The sequence below is a fragment of the Lycorma delicatula genome, chromosome 6, assembly GCF_047948215.1.
Source record: "Lycorma delicatula isolate Av1 chromosome 6, ASM4794821v1, whole genome shotgun sequence".
Taxonomy (NCBI): domain Eukaryota; kingdom Metazoa; phylum Arthropoda; class Insecta; order Hemiptera; family Fulgoridae; genus Lycorma; species Lycorma delicatula.
In genome coordinates, this window is record NC_134460.1 from 2,871,969 (window position 1) to 2,886,755 (window position 14,787).

Here is a 14,787-nt window from a genome sequence, read left to right on the forward strand (position 1 = left end):
AAATAAATTTCAGACATAACGGCTAATAAAGGAAACCCAATCGGTGAAGTATTCTCTTGTGAGTAATATACGTTATTAAATTCGAAATAGTTTTGTTGACATATGTTTCTAATAATGGTGAGAAAATTATCAATAAATTTTGGGTTCTCATTATTTTTTTTTTTTATTATACAAATTGTATGATCTATAGGAATATTAGGGTACATATTGGTTATTTCAAAATTCATTCTAGTATTTTTATTTATTGTCAAAGTATTTAATTTGTTAACCAAATCATACCCATTTTTTATATTATATTTATTTGTTAAATCAATCTTAGATAAGTATCTTTTCGATTATTTTGGTAATAAAATAACAAGGTGCAGATTTAAAGTTAATTAACAGACACATTGGTGGATTGTGCTGAATTTGTTTATGCCTTTGGAATTAATAAGTCCAGATATATATATATATATATATATATAAATATATTATATTATAGTAGCGTGAAAATTAATCAGAATGCAGATGCTATTTAATAGAAAGTAATTTTATTTGGAAAAATCCAAATAAATTTGGACCTGTACAATTTGTGAATATCTAGAAATCAATATATCCTTTCTTAATCACCTCACGTACACGATTTGGCATAGATTCAACAAGATTACTACACTTTTTTTATTTCTTCATCGTGAAATTATACCAATATTATTGCTTTAATGAGTTCAATTTTTGTGATACAATTCATTTTTTAGTTTTTTTTTTTTTTTTTTACTGTTGCCAAAAGATTTCAATTGGGTTTAAGTCTGGGGAGTTGCTTGGTCATGGGAGCATGGGAATTTGTTTTGAAATCGTGTCAACTTTTTCCTTCAGAATCTTCATATGTCCATCACTTTTACAACATACCATCTATTGAAACTAATGAACAAAGGGTCTTCAAATGTGAAATAACACCAAACATTTTTTCTGAGTATATTTAACCAATTGTTGGATATTAGTTGATGTATTTTCATGTGATTCTGATGTGTGGAACCCTTTGCAGAAATTAAATGATATGAACATAAAAATGTGACTTGTTGCAAAACAACATTTTTCCACTCGTCTTTGGTCCAGTTGGCTTTTGCTTTGGCTCACAAGAGCCTTTTTTTTTGCACATTTTTATTATTAAATTAAAAACTCCTTTGTAGCTGGCCAATGAGCTTTCCATTCAGCTGCAAGAAGTTATGTCTACAAATTGTCACTTGTAAATCTGTTCCGCTGGGTGCTAATTCTCAATTTTAAGTCGGCAGCAGATAATTTTGGATCAAGTTTACATTTTGTCATTAATAAACCGATCTTGTGTTGAAGTAGTTTTTTTATGGCCACACATTTGCCTTTCCTTTGAGGTAAAAAGGATCAATTTCTTTAAATTAGGACTCACTGTCTCTACTCCAACACTACACTCAGAAGCTATTTCTTGTTCTGCCATACTAATATGCTGAGAAAAATAACAATTTTTGAACACTTTCTTGGAGTTATGTCCATTATTGCTTATTCAAGACGTAACACTATTTATAACATGAAAATTGCTAAATAAACAATGAACAATAACCTTACATTACACAGACAAATCAAAGAATCAGTGTGGTCAAGCAGTTTAGCCACAACATAGAAATAAACAAAAAATTCCCTGAAGTTTGATTAAATTGCCCACTACTGAATATATATATATATATATATATATCTTTTGTTCTTTATTTGATCTCTGCGCCCCAAGAAAGTCTGTCAGTCTCAATCAAATGTCAAAGTGATGATCTGTTTTTAATACAATTATACATTTTGAATTCTTCCCTCAAGGTGAAACGCAATACGTACTGTCAAGATGTTTTCCAATGGTTATGTGAAAAAAACTCCATCAAAGAGACCATAGTTGTGGTGAGACAACTCATGGTTCCTTCACCATGACAATGCATCTGCATATTCAGCTTTGTTATTCGTCAGTTTTGTGCCAAAAATCAGATGTCTGTACTCCCTCAACCTCCCTACTCACCTGGCTCCTTGCGATTTTTTCTTATTTCCAAAATTAAAATCACTGATGAAAGGTTTTCATTTTGATTATTGATGACATTAAAGCAAATTCGTCATGGACCTTAAAGATCATTTCAGGGCTATCAAGGATTGCTTTGCAAAGTAGAAACACCACTGGAAAAGTGTGTGAGTAGGGGATGGGAGTACTTTGAAGGGAATAAGGATCAATAATCAGTAAAATTAATAATAAAAATTTTAAAAATAAAGTTCAGTTATATTCTGAACAGACCTCGTACATCCCGACCCTAATTTTGAACAGCTTCCCTTGTTTTTTGAGTGGCATGGGAAGTGCAATAACATGCAGAAGAATTATGCATTTTGAGAGAGAACTGGACGTTTCCTTGTTATTGTAGGTTTCACTTTTAATTTCTAGCATGTTACAATAGTACTTGCTATTGATTGTACTTGTTCTTAAAATAATTGCCGTAAATTGGATTCTCTTAGTCTCTTAAATACCATTACCATCACTTTGCTGGCTGATGTGTAGATTTTTAATTTTTTCTTAGCGAACAAACTAGTAAGTATCTTTCTAGTCCCATACCCTGATATTTAGATTGGAGCTCAGAATTGTGAATCTTAGTTTCAGCCGGTTTTACATCTTCAGAAAATAAAAATCTTATCCCGTCATGATATCTTTAACGGTACATATTTCAAGCACAGCCAGCGTTTTATAATAAACAAAAGAGGTTATAGTAGTTAAAATTCTTTTCGAACAGCTAATTTTCTATGTCAGGGATGTCAAGTTCAATATCCAACAGTTTCAATACATTCTATTAAATAGTTTTTCTGCTGTTGCCAATGGTCTGTAACTATTGAATGACCCTCATCTAACAGGACTGAAAAAGGGTAACACCTTAAACTTTTCTTCAGAATTAGTCCTTACTAGGATATTGTCTAACTTAAATACTGCAAAAAAATAAATTATTGGGTCAAACAATGAAATTTGTACTACATTTTTGTGCGTGAATGTTATTTTTTATTAATTAAACTTATCTTTATGTTGATATCTTTTGATCAATCATTCACTTATTTATCAATTGTATAATGGGAGAGGTAGAAAAGTCTGTTTGAAGTTACCTCTACTGTCCATTCCTTCATATTTTCCTCCACTATCCACTCCTGTTGCCTTCCAGTCATGTACCTGTATTGCAACTAATATTCATCACCTTCGCATTAATTATATGTACATTAGTGTCTCAAAATCTTGTGAAATTGCTTTTTAATAGTTGCATGTAAGGTTTTCTCAACCGGATTTAGCTAGTAATTTTTAGATGTAATTTGCACGTTTAATTTTTTCTTAAGTTTTTTATATAACGTAAATTGAGAAAAGTATAGTTTTTTCTTGTCATGTTTATCAGTTTTGTTTTATTTTTTGCTGTTCAACTTTTTTTTATAGGGCTGTAAAAGTGTGGGATATAAGAAAGTGGTATTCTGCATATAAGCGTGTTCCACAACCTGTTCATACATTAGCACATCCCACTGATATAACTAAAAACTGTTTTACAAGTTTAGCATTGGATCCAAGCGGGATGCGACTATATGCCAATTGTATCGATAGCACCATCTACTGTTATAATGTTTGTACATTCTCCACTGAACCCGGTAGTTATTTATTTGTAATTCTCTATTATTTAAGAATTATTTTTTTCATTTTTTTATGTAATTTTGTAGTTCGTGAAGAATTTAATGTAATAAATTCTTGAAAAGCCTGTATGTAATTTAGAAAAGGCTAAATCTTATTTTTAGAAAAGAAAAGAATGCCATTTTGAGAAAAATCAATTCTGAAATGTGAAGTAGCTAAGGATCAGTACAATCTGTTATGAACAGATGCAGTCAACAATTTAAATTAAGACCATTGATATTCTGACCTCTGTTCAGAATCTCTAAAAGTTTGATGATTTCAAAATATAAAAATGTTAAAGTGACTTGCATTCAAATGCCTTGGAAATTGTTCTTCTGAAGAAAGAACTTTGAGAACTAATTACCAGGATCTTTTTCACTGGAGTTAATCATTGGCACTGATGTCGATGGTACTCATTTATACTACATGCAGGATCTGGGACTTGTTTAATATGTAGCATATATTATGTTTAATATATTGTTTTTCTCTAATTTAGTTTTTGTAATTTCATATTTTGTTTTAAATGTGATCTTGACTTTACATAAAATTGTTCATTAAAATTATTTAAAATATTGAACATATTTTTACACATGTTTAAAAATTCCTTCAAGTAAGTTGCTTAATTAGTCCAGGACCTAGTGCAATTTTTGATGTCCAATTTATATCAAACTGAAGGTGTGTTAATTATCTAGTTTTAGTATGTGGTAAAAAAGTTAAATATGAAAATGCTGTCGTGCTTTTACTAATAATAAAATTACAAACTTGTAAAGCTTTGAGTTATTTTTGACTTATCAAAGTATATTTCTTTACCTCCCTCTATGAATCATGAGACCTTGCTCTTGGTGAGGGAGCTTGAGTGCTCAGAGATACAGAGTAGCTGGACCGAAGGTGCAACCATATCAGAGAGGTATCTGTTGAGAGCCAGACTAAGGAATGATTCCTGAAAGAGGGCAGCAGTTCTTTCAGTAGTTGTTAAGGGCGTAGGTCAGGAGGGCTTAAACGACCATATCAACAACACTCAATTTTCTGAGTACTGCGCAGCTGAAAGCAATGGAAAACTACGCCTGTTTTTTTCCCAAGAAAATGTAGCTGTCTGCATTTTCATATAGCAATAATGGAGGCGCCTTCCTTGGTAAAATATTCCAAAGATAAACTCTAGTCCCCCGTTTGGATCTCTGGGTGGAGACTACAAAGGAAGGGATCACCAACAAAATTAAAAAAATATTCTACGAGTCGGAGCATGGAATGTTAGTCTAAAAAAGGTTGGTAGGTTAGAATATTTAAAGAGGGAAATGAATAGGATAAATGTAGATATAGTAGGAATTGGTGAGGTTCGGTGGGAAGAGGAAAATTACTTTTGGTCAGGTGATTTTTAGAATAAGTAACTCAGCTTCAAATAATGGGCAGGTAGAAGTAGGTTTCGTAATGAACAAGAAGATAGGGAAGAGAGTAGAGTATTTCAAAATGCATAGCGACAGAATCATTGTAATAAGGATAAAATCAAGACCTAAACCGACAATGATTATTAACGTCTACATGCCTACAAGCGCCCGTGATGATGATGAGGTAGAGTGTGTATACGAAGAAATTGACGAAGCAATTAAACACATAAAAGGAGATGAAAATTTAATAATAGTTGGAGATTGAAATGCAAGCATTGGAAAAGACAAGAAAGGAAATATAGTGAGTGAATACGGGTTTGGCAAAAGGAATTTTCATTCCTTTTGCCCATTCCCCTCTTTCGAGGGGACCGACTTATAGAGTTTTGCATAATTAATTAATTAGAGTATAATTTAGTAATTGCCAACACCCAGTTTAAAAATCATAATAGAAGAATATGTACATGGAAAAAGCCAGACGATACTGCAAGGTATCTGATAGATTATATCATGGTTAAGGAAAAATTTAGAAATCAACTCATCGACTGCAAAACTTACCCTGGAGCAGATATTGATAGCGACCATCATTTAGTGATAATGAAATGTAGATTGGGGTTTAAAACCTGAAGAAAAGGTGTCAGATGAATCGTTGGAATTTAGAGAAGCTTGAGGAAGAGGAGTAAAAAGAAGATTTTTGTGGAGAACATTGCAAGAGGTCTGAGTAAAAAAGATAAGGTAGAGAATGTAGAAGAAGAATGAGAGTATGTTAAAAAGGAAATTATTAAATCAGCAGAAACGAACTTAGGCGGAACAAAGAGAACTGGTAGAAAATCTTGGATTTCAGACGATATACTGCAGCTGATGGATGAATGTAGAAAATATAAGAACGCTAGTGATGAAGAAAGTAAAAGGAACTATCGACAATTAATAAATACTATAAACAGGAAGTGCAAACTAGCAAAAGAAGAGTGATTAAAGAAAAGTTTTCAGAAGTGGAAACAGAAATAAACATTGGTAAAATAGACGGAGCATACAGGAAACTTTAGGAAAATTTTGGGGTACATAAATTTAAATCTAATAATGTGTTAAACAAAGATGGTACACTGATTTATAATACAAAAGGCAAAGTCGATAGGTCGGTGCAATATATTGAAGAGATATACGGAGGAAATTAATTAGAAAATGGTGGTATAGAGGATGAAAGGGGAGAAACAATACTAAGATCTGAATTTAAGAGAACATTAAAAGATTTGAATGGCAGAAAGGCTTCTGGAATAGATGGAATACCTGTAGAATTACTGCGCAGTGCAGGTGAGGAAGCAATTAATAGATTATACAAACTGCTGTGTAATATTTATGAAAAATGGGAAGTTCCATCAGACTTCAAAAAGAGTGTTATAGTCATGATACCAAAGAAAGCAGGAGCAGATAAATGTGAAGAATACAGAACAATTAGCTTAACTAGCCATGCATCAACAATCTTAACTCTGTACTGAAGAATTGAGAGGAGAGTGGAAGAAGTGTTAGAAGAATACCAATTTGGTTTCAGAAAAAAGTATAGGGACAAGAGAAGCAAATTTATGCCTCAGATTAATAGTAGAAGGAAGATTAAAGAAAAACAAACCAAATACTTGGCATTTATAGACCTAGAAAAGGCATTTGAAACGTAGACTGGAATAAAATTTTTAGCATTTTAAAAAAAATTAGGGTTCAAATACAGAGATAGAAGGATTGCTAACATTTATAGGAACCAAACAGCAACAGTGATAATTGATGGAACATAAGAAAGGGAGTCTGACAAGGACGTTCCCTATCACTGTTATTTTTTAATCTTTACATAGAACTAGCAGTTAATGATGTTAAAGAACAATTTAGATTCGGAGTAACAGTACAAGGTGAAAAGATAAAGATGCTACGATTTGCTGATGATATAGTAATTCTAGCCGAGAGTAAAAAGGATTTAGAAGAAACAATGAATGGCATAGGTGAAGTCCTACGCAAGAACTATCGCATGAAAATAAACAAGAACAAAACAAAAGTAATGAAATGTAGTAGAAATAACAAAGATGGAGCACTGAATGTGAAAATAGGAGGAGAAAAGATTATGGAGGTAGAAGAATTTTGTTATTTGGGAAGTAGAATTACTAAAGATGGACGAAGCAGGAGCGATATAAAATGCCAAATAGCACAAGTGAAACGAGCCTTCAGTAAGAAATATAATTTGTTTACATCAAAAATTAATTTAAATGTCAGGAAAAGATTTTTGAAAGTATATGTTTGGAGCGTCGCTTTATATGGAAGTGAAACTTGGACAGTCGGAGTATCTGAGAAGAAAAGATTAGAAGCTTTTGAAATGTGGTGCTATAGGAGAATGTTAAAAATCAGATGGGTGGATAAATTGACAAATGAAGAGATGTTGTAACAAATCGATGAAGAAAGAAGCATTTGGAAAAATATAGTTAAAAGAAGAGACAGACTTATAGGCCACATATTAAGGCATCCTGGAGTAGTTGCTTTAATATTAGAGGGACAGGTACAAGGAAAAAATTGTGCAGGCAGGCAACATTTGGAATATGTAAAACAAATTTTTAGCTATGTAGGATGTTGGGGGTATACCAAAATGAAAAGATTAGCGCTAGATAGGGAATCTTGGAGAGCTGCATCAAACCAGTCAAATGACTGGGCAAAAAAAAAATTTCTTTACATAAATTATTGATCCAAAAAACTCTTTAGAACCAATCTGCAGACATATTTGTCAGTTCGGGATCATAGGCAATATCCTGTAAAATTTAGTGTGTTTTAGACTTGAATCCAGCTGATAAGTTTTTTAAACAAACAATTTGCCTAAAAGAAACACCTAAAAGCCATCAGCAAACGTTTTCACCAGTTCGGGATTATAAGCTGGTGTCCCGATACTGTGAAGTATTGTTTGTTTTTCATTCACATTCACAGCTATCTAATAAGTTTTCCAACGAGTAATTGACCTAATAGAAACACAAAAAAGAGTCCGCAGACAATTTTTTTTGTTAGGGTTCACAGGCAGTGTTTCTGATCCTATAAGGTTTGGTTTGATTTTTTACGTACTTATAACATGCTGTTTTTTGTTTAAAGAAATGTGTGATTAAAAACTAAATAAAGAATTAATCTGTAGATATTTCGGTCAGTTCAGGATCACAAGCAGACATCTTCATTCTATGTAAAATTTTATACGATTTTAGATTTACCCCTCAGTCGATTATTTTTTAAACAATCAGTTGGCTTAAAAGCAAACCTAAAACAATCTATAGATCTTTTGGAGTTGACGATAGCACTTCCATGCACTTTCAGAATAGTTGATAATCAGTTCACAGTTGCATTTAGTTTAAAGAAACGAAAAGCAACTAGTTATTTAGCCTTCAAACCCTTATTACCAGTGTTTTAAAATATAACTGTTAGTTATAATATGGCTAAAGTATGAGAAATAACTAATAATAATTGAAAATGTTTCTCATATAAAACAATGTAATTTGTACATTACAGCTTAAAAGCATCCTTCACAATGATAAACCCATTTCGCTGTAGTAATCTAGTACTGGAAATTGCCAGTGCCTCTACAGTATCTTTATTTCTATATCAATTAAGTAACTGCAATAAAAGTCGATGAAATAAATTTAAAAATAATAAAAACATATTCAGGTAACTAACTATATAACAGCATAATAAAACAACATTAATAATAAACAAAATAAAATGAGACATCTTGCATTGTGTGCCTTACCAAAATTATACTATTCTCTTCTACCACTGTCTATTATTCACAATTTTTGTCTACCACATTTATAAGCATATTAAAATAGTCAATGTAAAACATTTAAATCGATCTGTAGATGGTTGTCTGTTTATCAACTCACCAAAAGTTAACAAGACTGCCTGTGATTTTGAATAAAAAAAAGTCTGTGAATTGGGTCTTTGTGTTATTATCAGATCAGTGATTTGTGCAAAAAAAACCCTTGTGTGCGATCACACAACAATATTTTCATGCTTTAGCTATTTTTGTCTGCCGCATAATAAGCTAGGTATTTAACATGCTTTCAGCCTGGTATAAATTCTAACCCACCGGGTTGGTCTAGTGGTTAATGCGTCTTCCCAAATCAGCTGATTTGGAAGTCGAGAGTTACAGCGTTCAAGTCCTAGTAAAGCCAGTTATTTTTACATGGATTTGAATACTAGATCGTGGATACCGGTGTTCTTTGGTGGTTGGGTTTCAATTAACCACACATCTCAGGAATGGTCGAACTGAGAATGTACAAGACTACACTTCATTTACACTCATACATTTCATCCTCTGAAGAATTATCTAAACGGTAGTTACCGGAGGCTAAACAGGAAAAAGAGAGAGAGCCTGGTATAAATTAGTCATGAAAAAGTACTTGGATGAAATTTACGTGAAATAAAGTGAGTTGTAATATTTAATAATTTTAATGTGTTATCATATTTTGTCTTTTTATTTGATGATATTAAAAAGAACTGTTAAGAAAAGTGAAGATTTTTCTTTTGAAATTAAACAGAGTAGGTAAGAAGTTTCCTTCGTAAAAATTTTAATTGAAATTTTATTCATAATCTTATTATTATTATTGATTGAGCATGGTATTATTGAGTATTTTCAAGTTATTTTTGTACAGGATTACTGGTTTTAAAAAAACATACAGAAATGTGAAATGTATGTTAGTATCTAATGATGATTAGCTATAAAGAGAAGCTTTTGTTTCATTTTAAATAAGCAAGGGGAAAAATAAAAACCTAGAGGTAAAATTTCTCAGCTAGTGGGATTCTATATGTTGAAAAATTTTGTAATTTATTTTACTGTAAATGTACCTATCGGTACCTAAAGTAATAAGTTTTGAAGTATTTAAGTTTGTGGTGGAGAATATTATTTATTTTATTTCTCTGTTTATCTGATCAAATTTTTTGATTTTATTTGTTTAATATCTAGATAGCAATAGTCCCTTCTAATAAAATAAAATAATCCAGCTGAGTTTCAAGTTTTTCATTCTTTCAGTCTATGCTGATATCAAATCTGTAATTGAGGATGTTCATTTTTCTAATCAATTAGAAAGATGCCAGAGATAAGTTTTTTTATGGGATATTGATTACTGAAGTCGTTGACCACAAGATTCTTGCAGATAGCAGCCAGTGAGATGGTTGCATCTAGTAATCTGTTTAATTTACCTATGGCGGCTACAAGTTTCTTAATCATGTTGTCAGTTGTTGTAATTTATGTTAGTTTATCTTTCAAACTTCTTTCTAATATGTTCCTGAATAAGAAATTATAGTTAATTATCTAGTTCAGGACCTAGTTATCTTATTAATTTCTACAGTTTTGTCTATTGTTTTAATTAGTCTCTGCAGACATATCATATGCCCCCTTATATTTTTTTATATGATATTTATTATTTATCTTTTGTTCTTTTTTCTAATTTCTTATCATGACCTTGTTTTTGTTCCTTATCGATTCACTTTATCTTTTTTGTGTAATAATTACTTCACAGAAAAGAGTACCAATATTTCCATAGCCTCTTCAAGTGTTATCTTGACAAGTAAATACAAGTTCTCAAATTATACAGAAAGGATAAATTTATTATTATTGTAGTTGTTATTATTATGGAGTTTTAGAAAATTGTACATCGGTCTCTTTTTAATTATAATTTTCTATTAATTTGAATATTTATAACTATTATATAAATAATGATATGTTTTTAGCAAAAATTTATGGTTTATAAACTTTTTTGCAGTTGCCAAATATACTGGACATCAAGTCCATTCACTCTATGTTAGATGCTCTTTAAGCCCAGATGGTCGTTATCTTGTTAGTGGATCTAGTGATGGTAAAGCATATATATGGGGAACAGACAGGTCGGATCACCCAGTAGTTGCACTTACTGGCCATAGCTCAGAAGTTACCAGTGTAGATTGGTCTCAAAGTACTGATATTAAGGTATTTTTTAAACTATTTGAATAAGAATATGATTTTACTATTTGTGAATTATGCCGTTTGTAGAAAAATGATATTTTAGTTAATCTTGGAAATATGGAGTACTGCTGTTTGCATGTTTTTGTTGTAGTAGTGATATTTTATGTATTATTGGCCTGATATCCAAGTTTTATTTGCTTAGTTGTGTGTCTGTTCAGAATCGTTGAAAAGTAATCTTTTCAAAAAATGACTTGTGTCTTTGTTCAGAATCGGTTCAGTTTGCTAATTTCTAGATTGAGTTGTATCGTACTACTTTTATTGAGTAAATACTCTTATCGCTTAAATGGAATTTATCGTGGGAAATTCAGACACACAAAACTATATTCAATGTCAATAAAACAAACTTTATGGACTGAAGAAAAGTTCCGTTATTTTTTTTTAGTTATTAAAAGAATTCCTTTTTTACACAGGTTTTCTTTTGTTTTCATGTATCTTTATAATTACAGATACAGCTTCAAGTCAGCTTCAAATAATAAGACATGAACCGAGTCCCACATTTGTTAAAATATTGCTACTCATTATAATAAAAATTTTTTTAAATTCTAAATAATTCTTGTATTTTGGCTGGAATTTGGAGGCCAATTTTTACTTGATATGTACTTAAACCATTAAGGTATTGTGCAAAAAATAAAGGCCTCAGATTAATTTGCATCACTGGCTTCACAAATTCTGGTTGAAGCAGACGCCTATCTCACTTACAGTCTGATTCAAGCATTTTTACTTAATATGTAAAAACTGCATTACAGTCAGTTAATTTCATTAGCTTAAATATAAGCTCTCACAAAATTGCTTTTTTCCAGAAATTATAACTACCTGAAAGTAGATAAAGCTCTTACCAGAATCCTGTATCTGTTATTCCCAGAAGATAGGTAGAAATAATTACATTATATTTAAGTACTTCTACTTGTTAAAAGTGTAATTGGTTCATATGTTTAGGGAGCCATAGCTATTACTAAAAATATTTTATGAAAAATTGAATTGTTAAAATTGCAATTCTATTCTGCATGAATCTCTATTGTATATACAGGTATGTATTTTTTACTATTTATATTTTATTAGTGTAGAAAGAGGATAAAGTATGCCTTTCCAGATATGTTAAACTTAGTTGTTTGCAAAATAATAGCTGCTGTAGATAAGAATTTGTATTTGCCAGATTTGTTATCTGATATTTCTCTATTGATTCTGACAAGTTCTACCATAATTATACAATTTTTAAAATCCCTATCTGACTTTTTGCTAAGTAGAAGCATTCCAGTATGAAATGGGCATTTTGCATTAAGTTTTGTATCATTAGAATCATCTGGAGAATGTAAATTAAAATATATCATTTTGAAATCAAAATAAAATGAGATGAGTGATGAGATAAATTTAAAATGAAAAAAATGTGAATTTAAACATATGACCTACTGCAGTTCACCAGGACATGTACCACATAGAAACTCTCAAATGGGTTAGATTAACAAAAGGCTCTAAAAGAGCATAACATGATTACCATTGTTTAACAATGTTATTAAACTGTAAGAAATCATTTTATTATAACTTTTTGTTGGTTAATATTTATGTAATAGCTACAAATGAAAATTACATTAAACTTCCATAAAATATTTGTACATATGAACTAACATTTATTAATGATGATATTTTCATGTAATACTAGGTGAGCAACTTAAAACCAAACCATTTTGGATTAAATTGTAGTTATTTGAGTGTCACCTTTAATGCTGCTGTTACTGATACCACTGTTGGTCGTGTATGTTATTACTATTTTCCATCATTGTCAGTTGTAAACTGTTCATGTTTCAGTGCTGTACAGTTGCATTCTTTACAGTTGTGTTTTTCTAAAATGCCTTATTTGATCAAGGGAAGGGTTGCTATAGTGGAAATTTATGTGCATTCTGGATCTTTTTCAAGAAACACTACAAATATTTGCAGAAAAATTTCTAAATTCCAATATCCTAGCAAAGAGTAGCTTATATAATTTTATTAAAAATATTGTGCAGTGGGGTTGTTTTCTAACACAAAATGTAAAGGCCTTCTTTTACGACTCAAGAGATCATGGCCAATATTCAAAAAATTTCTGCCAGTATGAAAGAATCTATAAGTAAGTTATTACAACAAAGTGTTGTAAAATACACATCTTCGTGTAAAATACTTCATGATCTAAATTTGAACTCGAATCGTGTAACACAATGCAACTTAAGAGAACAAACTGAAATGTTTTAATTATTGCTGCTGACTTCTCAAAAACATTGTTGATGTACAGATAAACCCAATGCTATATTTTATATCAGACGAGGTACGGTTTCATTTATTTGGACATGTTAATTTGCACAACACCAGCTATTGAATGACTGAAAACCCTCATGAGATGGCTGTGCATCCTATTCATGATGAAAAAATGTATGTATCGCAGAGTGGTGGAAATGTTTTGACCAGACTCGGTACAATAGTTTACAGCATGATTTTTGAAGAATTCTACACTTCGTTAATAGATTGTGAAAAAACGTACAGCTTCAACCAGCAAGACAACTACATTTCATAAATGTGTTTTTTAGAGATCTATAATTCTCTCATATATGGGAGTTGTATTGTTAGAGGATAAACTGCAATATGTAAGCCTGTTTGCTGTTGGGAGTTGTATGATGATGCAGTCATTCTTAAAATACGTACTCTTCAGCCCATTTTTCTGTTGTAATGTATACAATTTTTTTTAAATGTTTTAATTAAGTTTTGCAATTAATATTTCATCATATTTGCCTCTTTTTGTCTATGCAAGAGTGTGCTTGAATATTTTTATTTTTAAAGCATTCCTTAGTAAAACAATCTATATAAATTTGAATATTTACATATAGCAATTTATATATCAGAATAATTTTGATATAAATGTATATTTGTCATTGTATGTTCACATACATTTTTTCCCCTCCCCCTTTTTGGGACTGTTCATAGAGCATTACTTCAGAAAGGGAGAGTAACGCCATCAGATGCTGTTATGCGAAGTGCCCGTGACCTCACCACACCAGGATGACCCCCACATGTTCAGGAGGCCCTCTAGGTTCTAAGCCACAGACCTGTCCGGCCCAGCACCCTGTGACACCTCATTCCCTGGCAGGACTCCTCACTTGCATGTAGTTTATCTATCACCTTCTTCATGTAATTCTCGACTTGCCTTCCATTTATCGGCTCCCTTCATCGTAATTCGCTGCGTATCTTCTGGCCAGAACATTCCTCCGATCTCAGGGCATCCAACATTTCCCTGCATTCGCTCCTGAAGCGCGGATAGCAGAAATGAATGTGAAAGGGAGTCTCCTCCTCATCACAGTCAGGGGAGAGGTCCGTATGATCCAGGCCGAATCTGTGCAGATACGACTGTCTGCCATAGCCCACCTGGAACTGTGTTAAACTGTATCCCAGCGAGCCATGTGTTCACCAGCTCTTGATATCGCCAATGAGGTGATGAATCTTTAGTCCCTTAGTCCTGTTGTTCCTGCTAGATTTCCATTAGCTCCTCTGCAATCTGAGATGATAGACACTTTTCCCTGTGAGCAAAGGCCCTTGTTCCCAGAGCTTCCTTCTTTGTAGTATGACCAAATCGATCAGCATAACCCCTGCCAGGACCCTAGCCATTTCTTTCGAAACTGTTCTGTATGCAACTATAATTCTTAAACAGCACCTTCTATGCATCACCTCAAGCTTGCTTCTGTGTGATTTAGCAGATCTGGTCTCACCAG

General features: G+C 31.9%; 1 protein-coding gene across 1 annotated transcript in view; it reads left to right on the forward strand.

Annotated features, from left to right (window-relative positions):
- Positions 1-14,787, forward strand: part of l(2)dtl (WD40 domain-containing protein denticleless) — a 54,273-nt gene that overhangs the window by 27,516 nt on the left and 11,970 nt on the right. The window contains exons 6-7 of the mRNA XM_075369066.1: positions 3,443-3,648; positions 10,818-11,020. Coding sequence (XP_075225181.1) covers positions 3,443-3,648; positions 10,818-11,020 — 409 coding nt within the window. The remainder of the gene's footprint in view (positions 1-3,442; positions 3,649-10,817; positions 11,021-14,787) is intronic.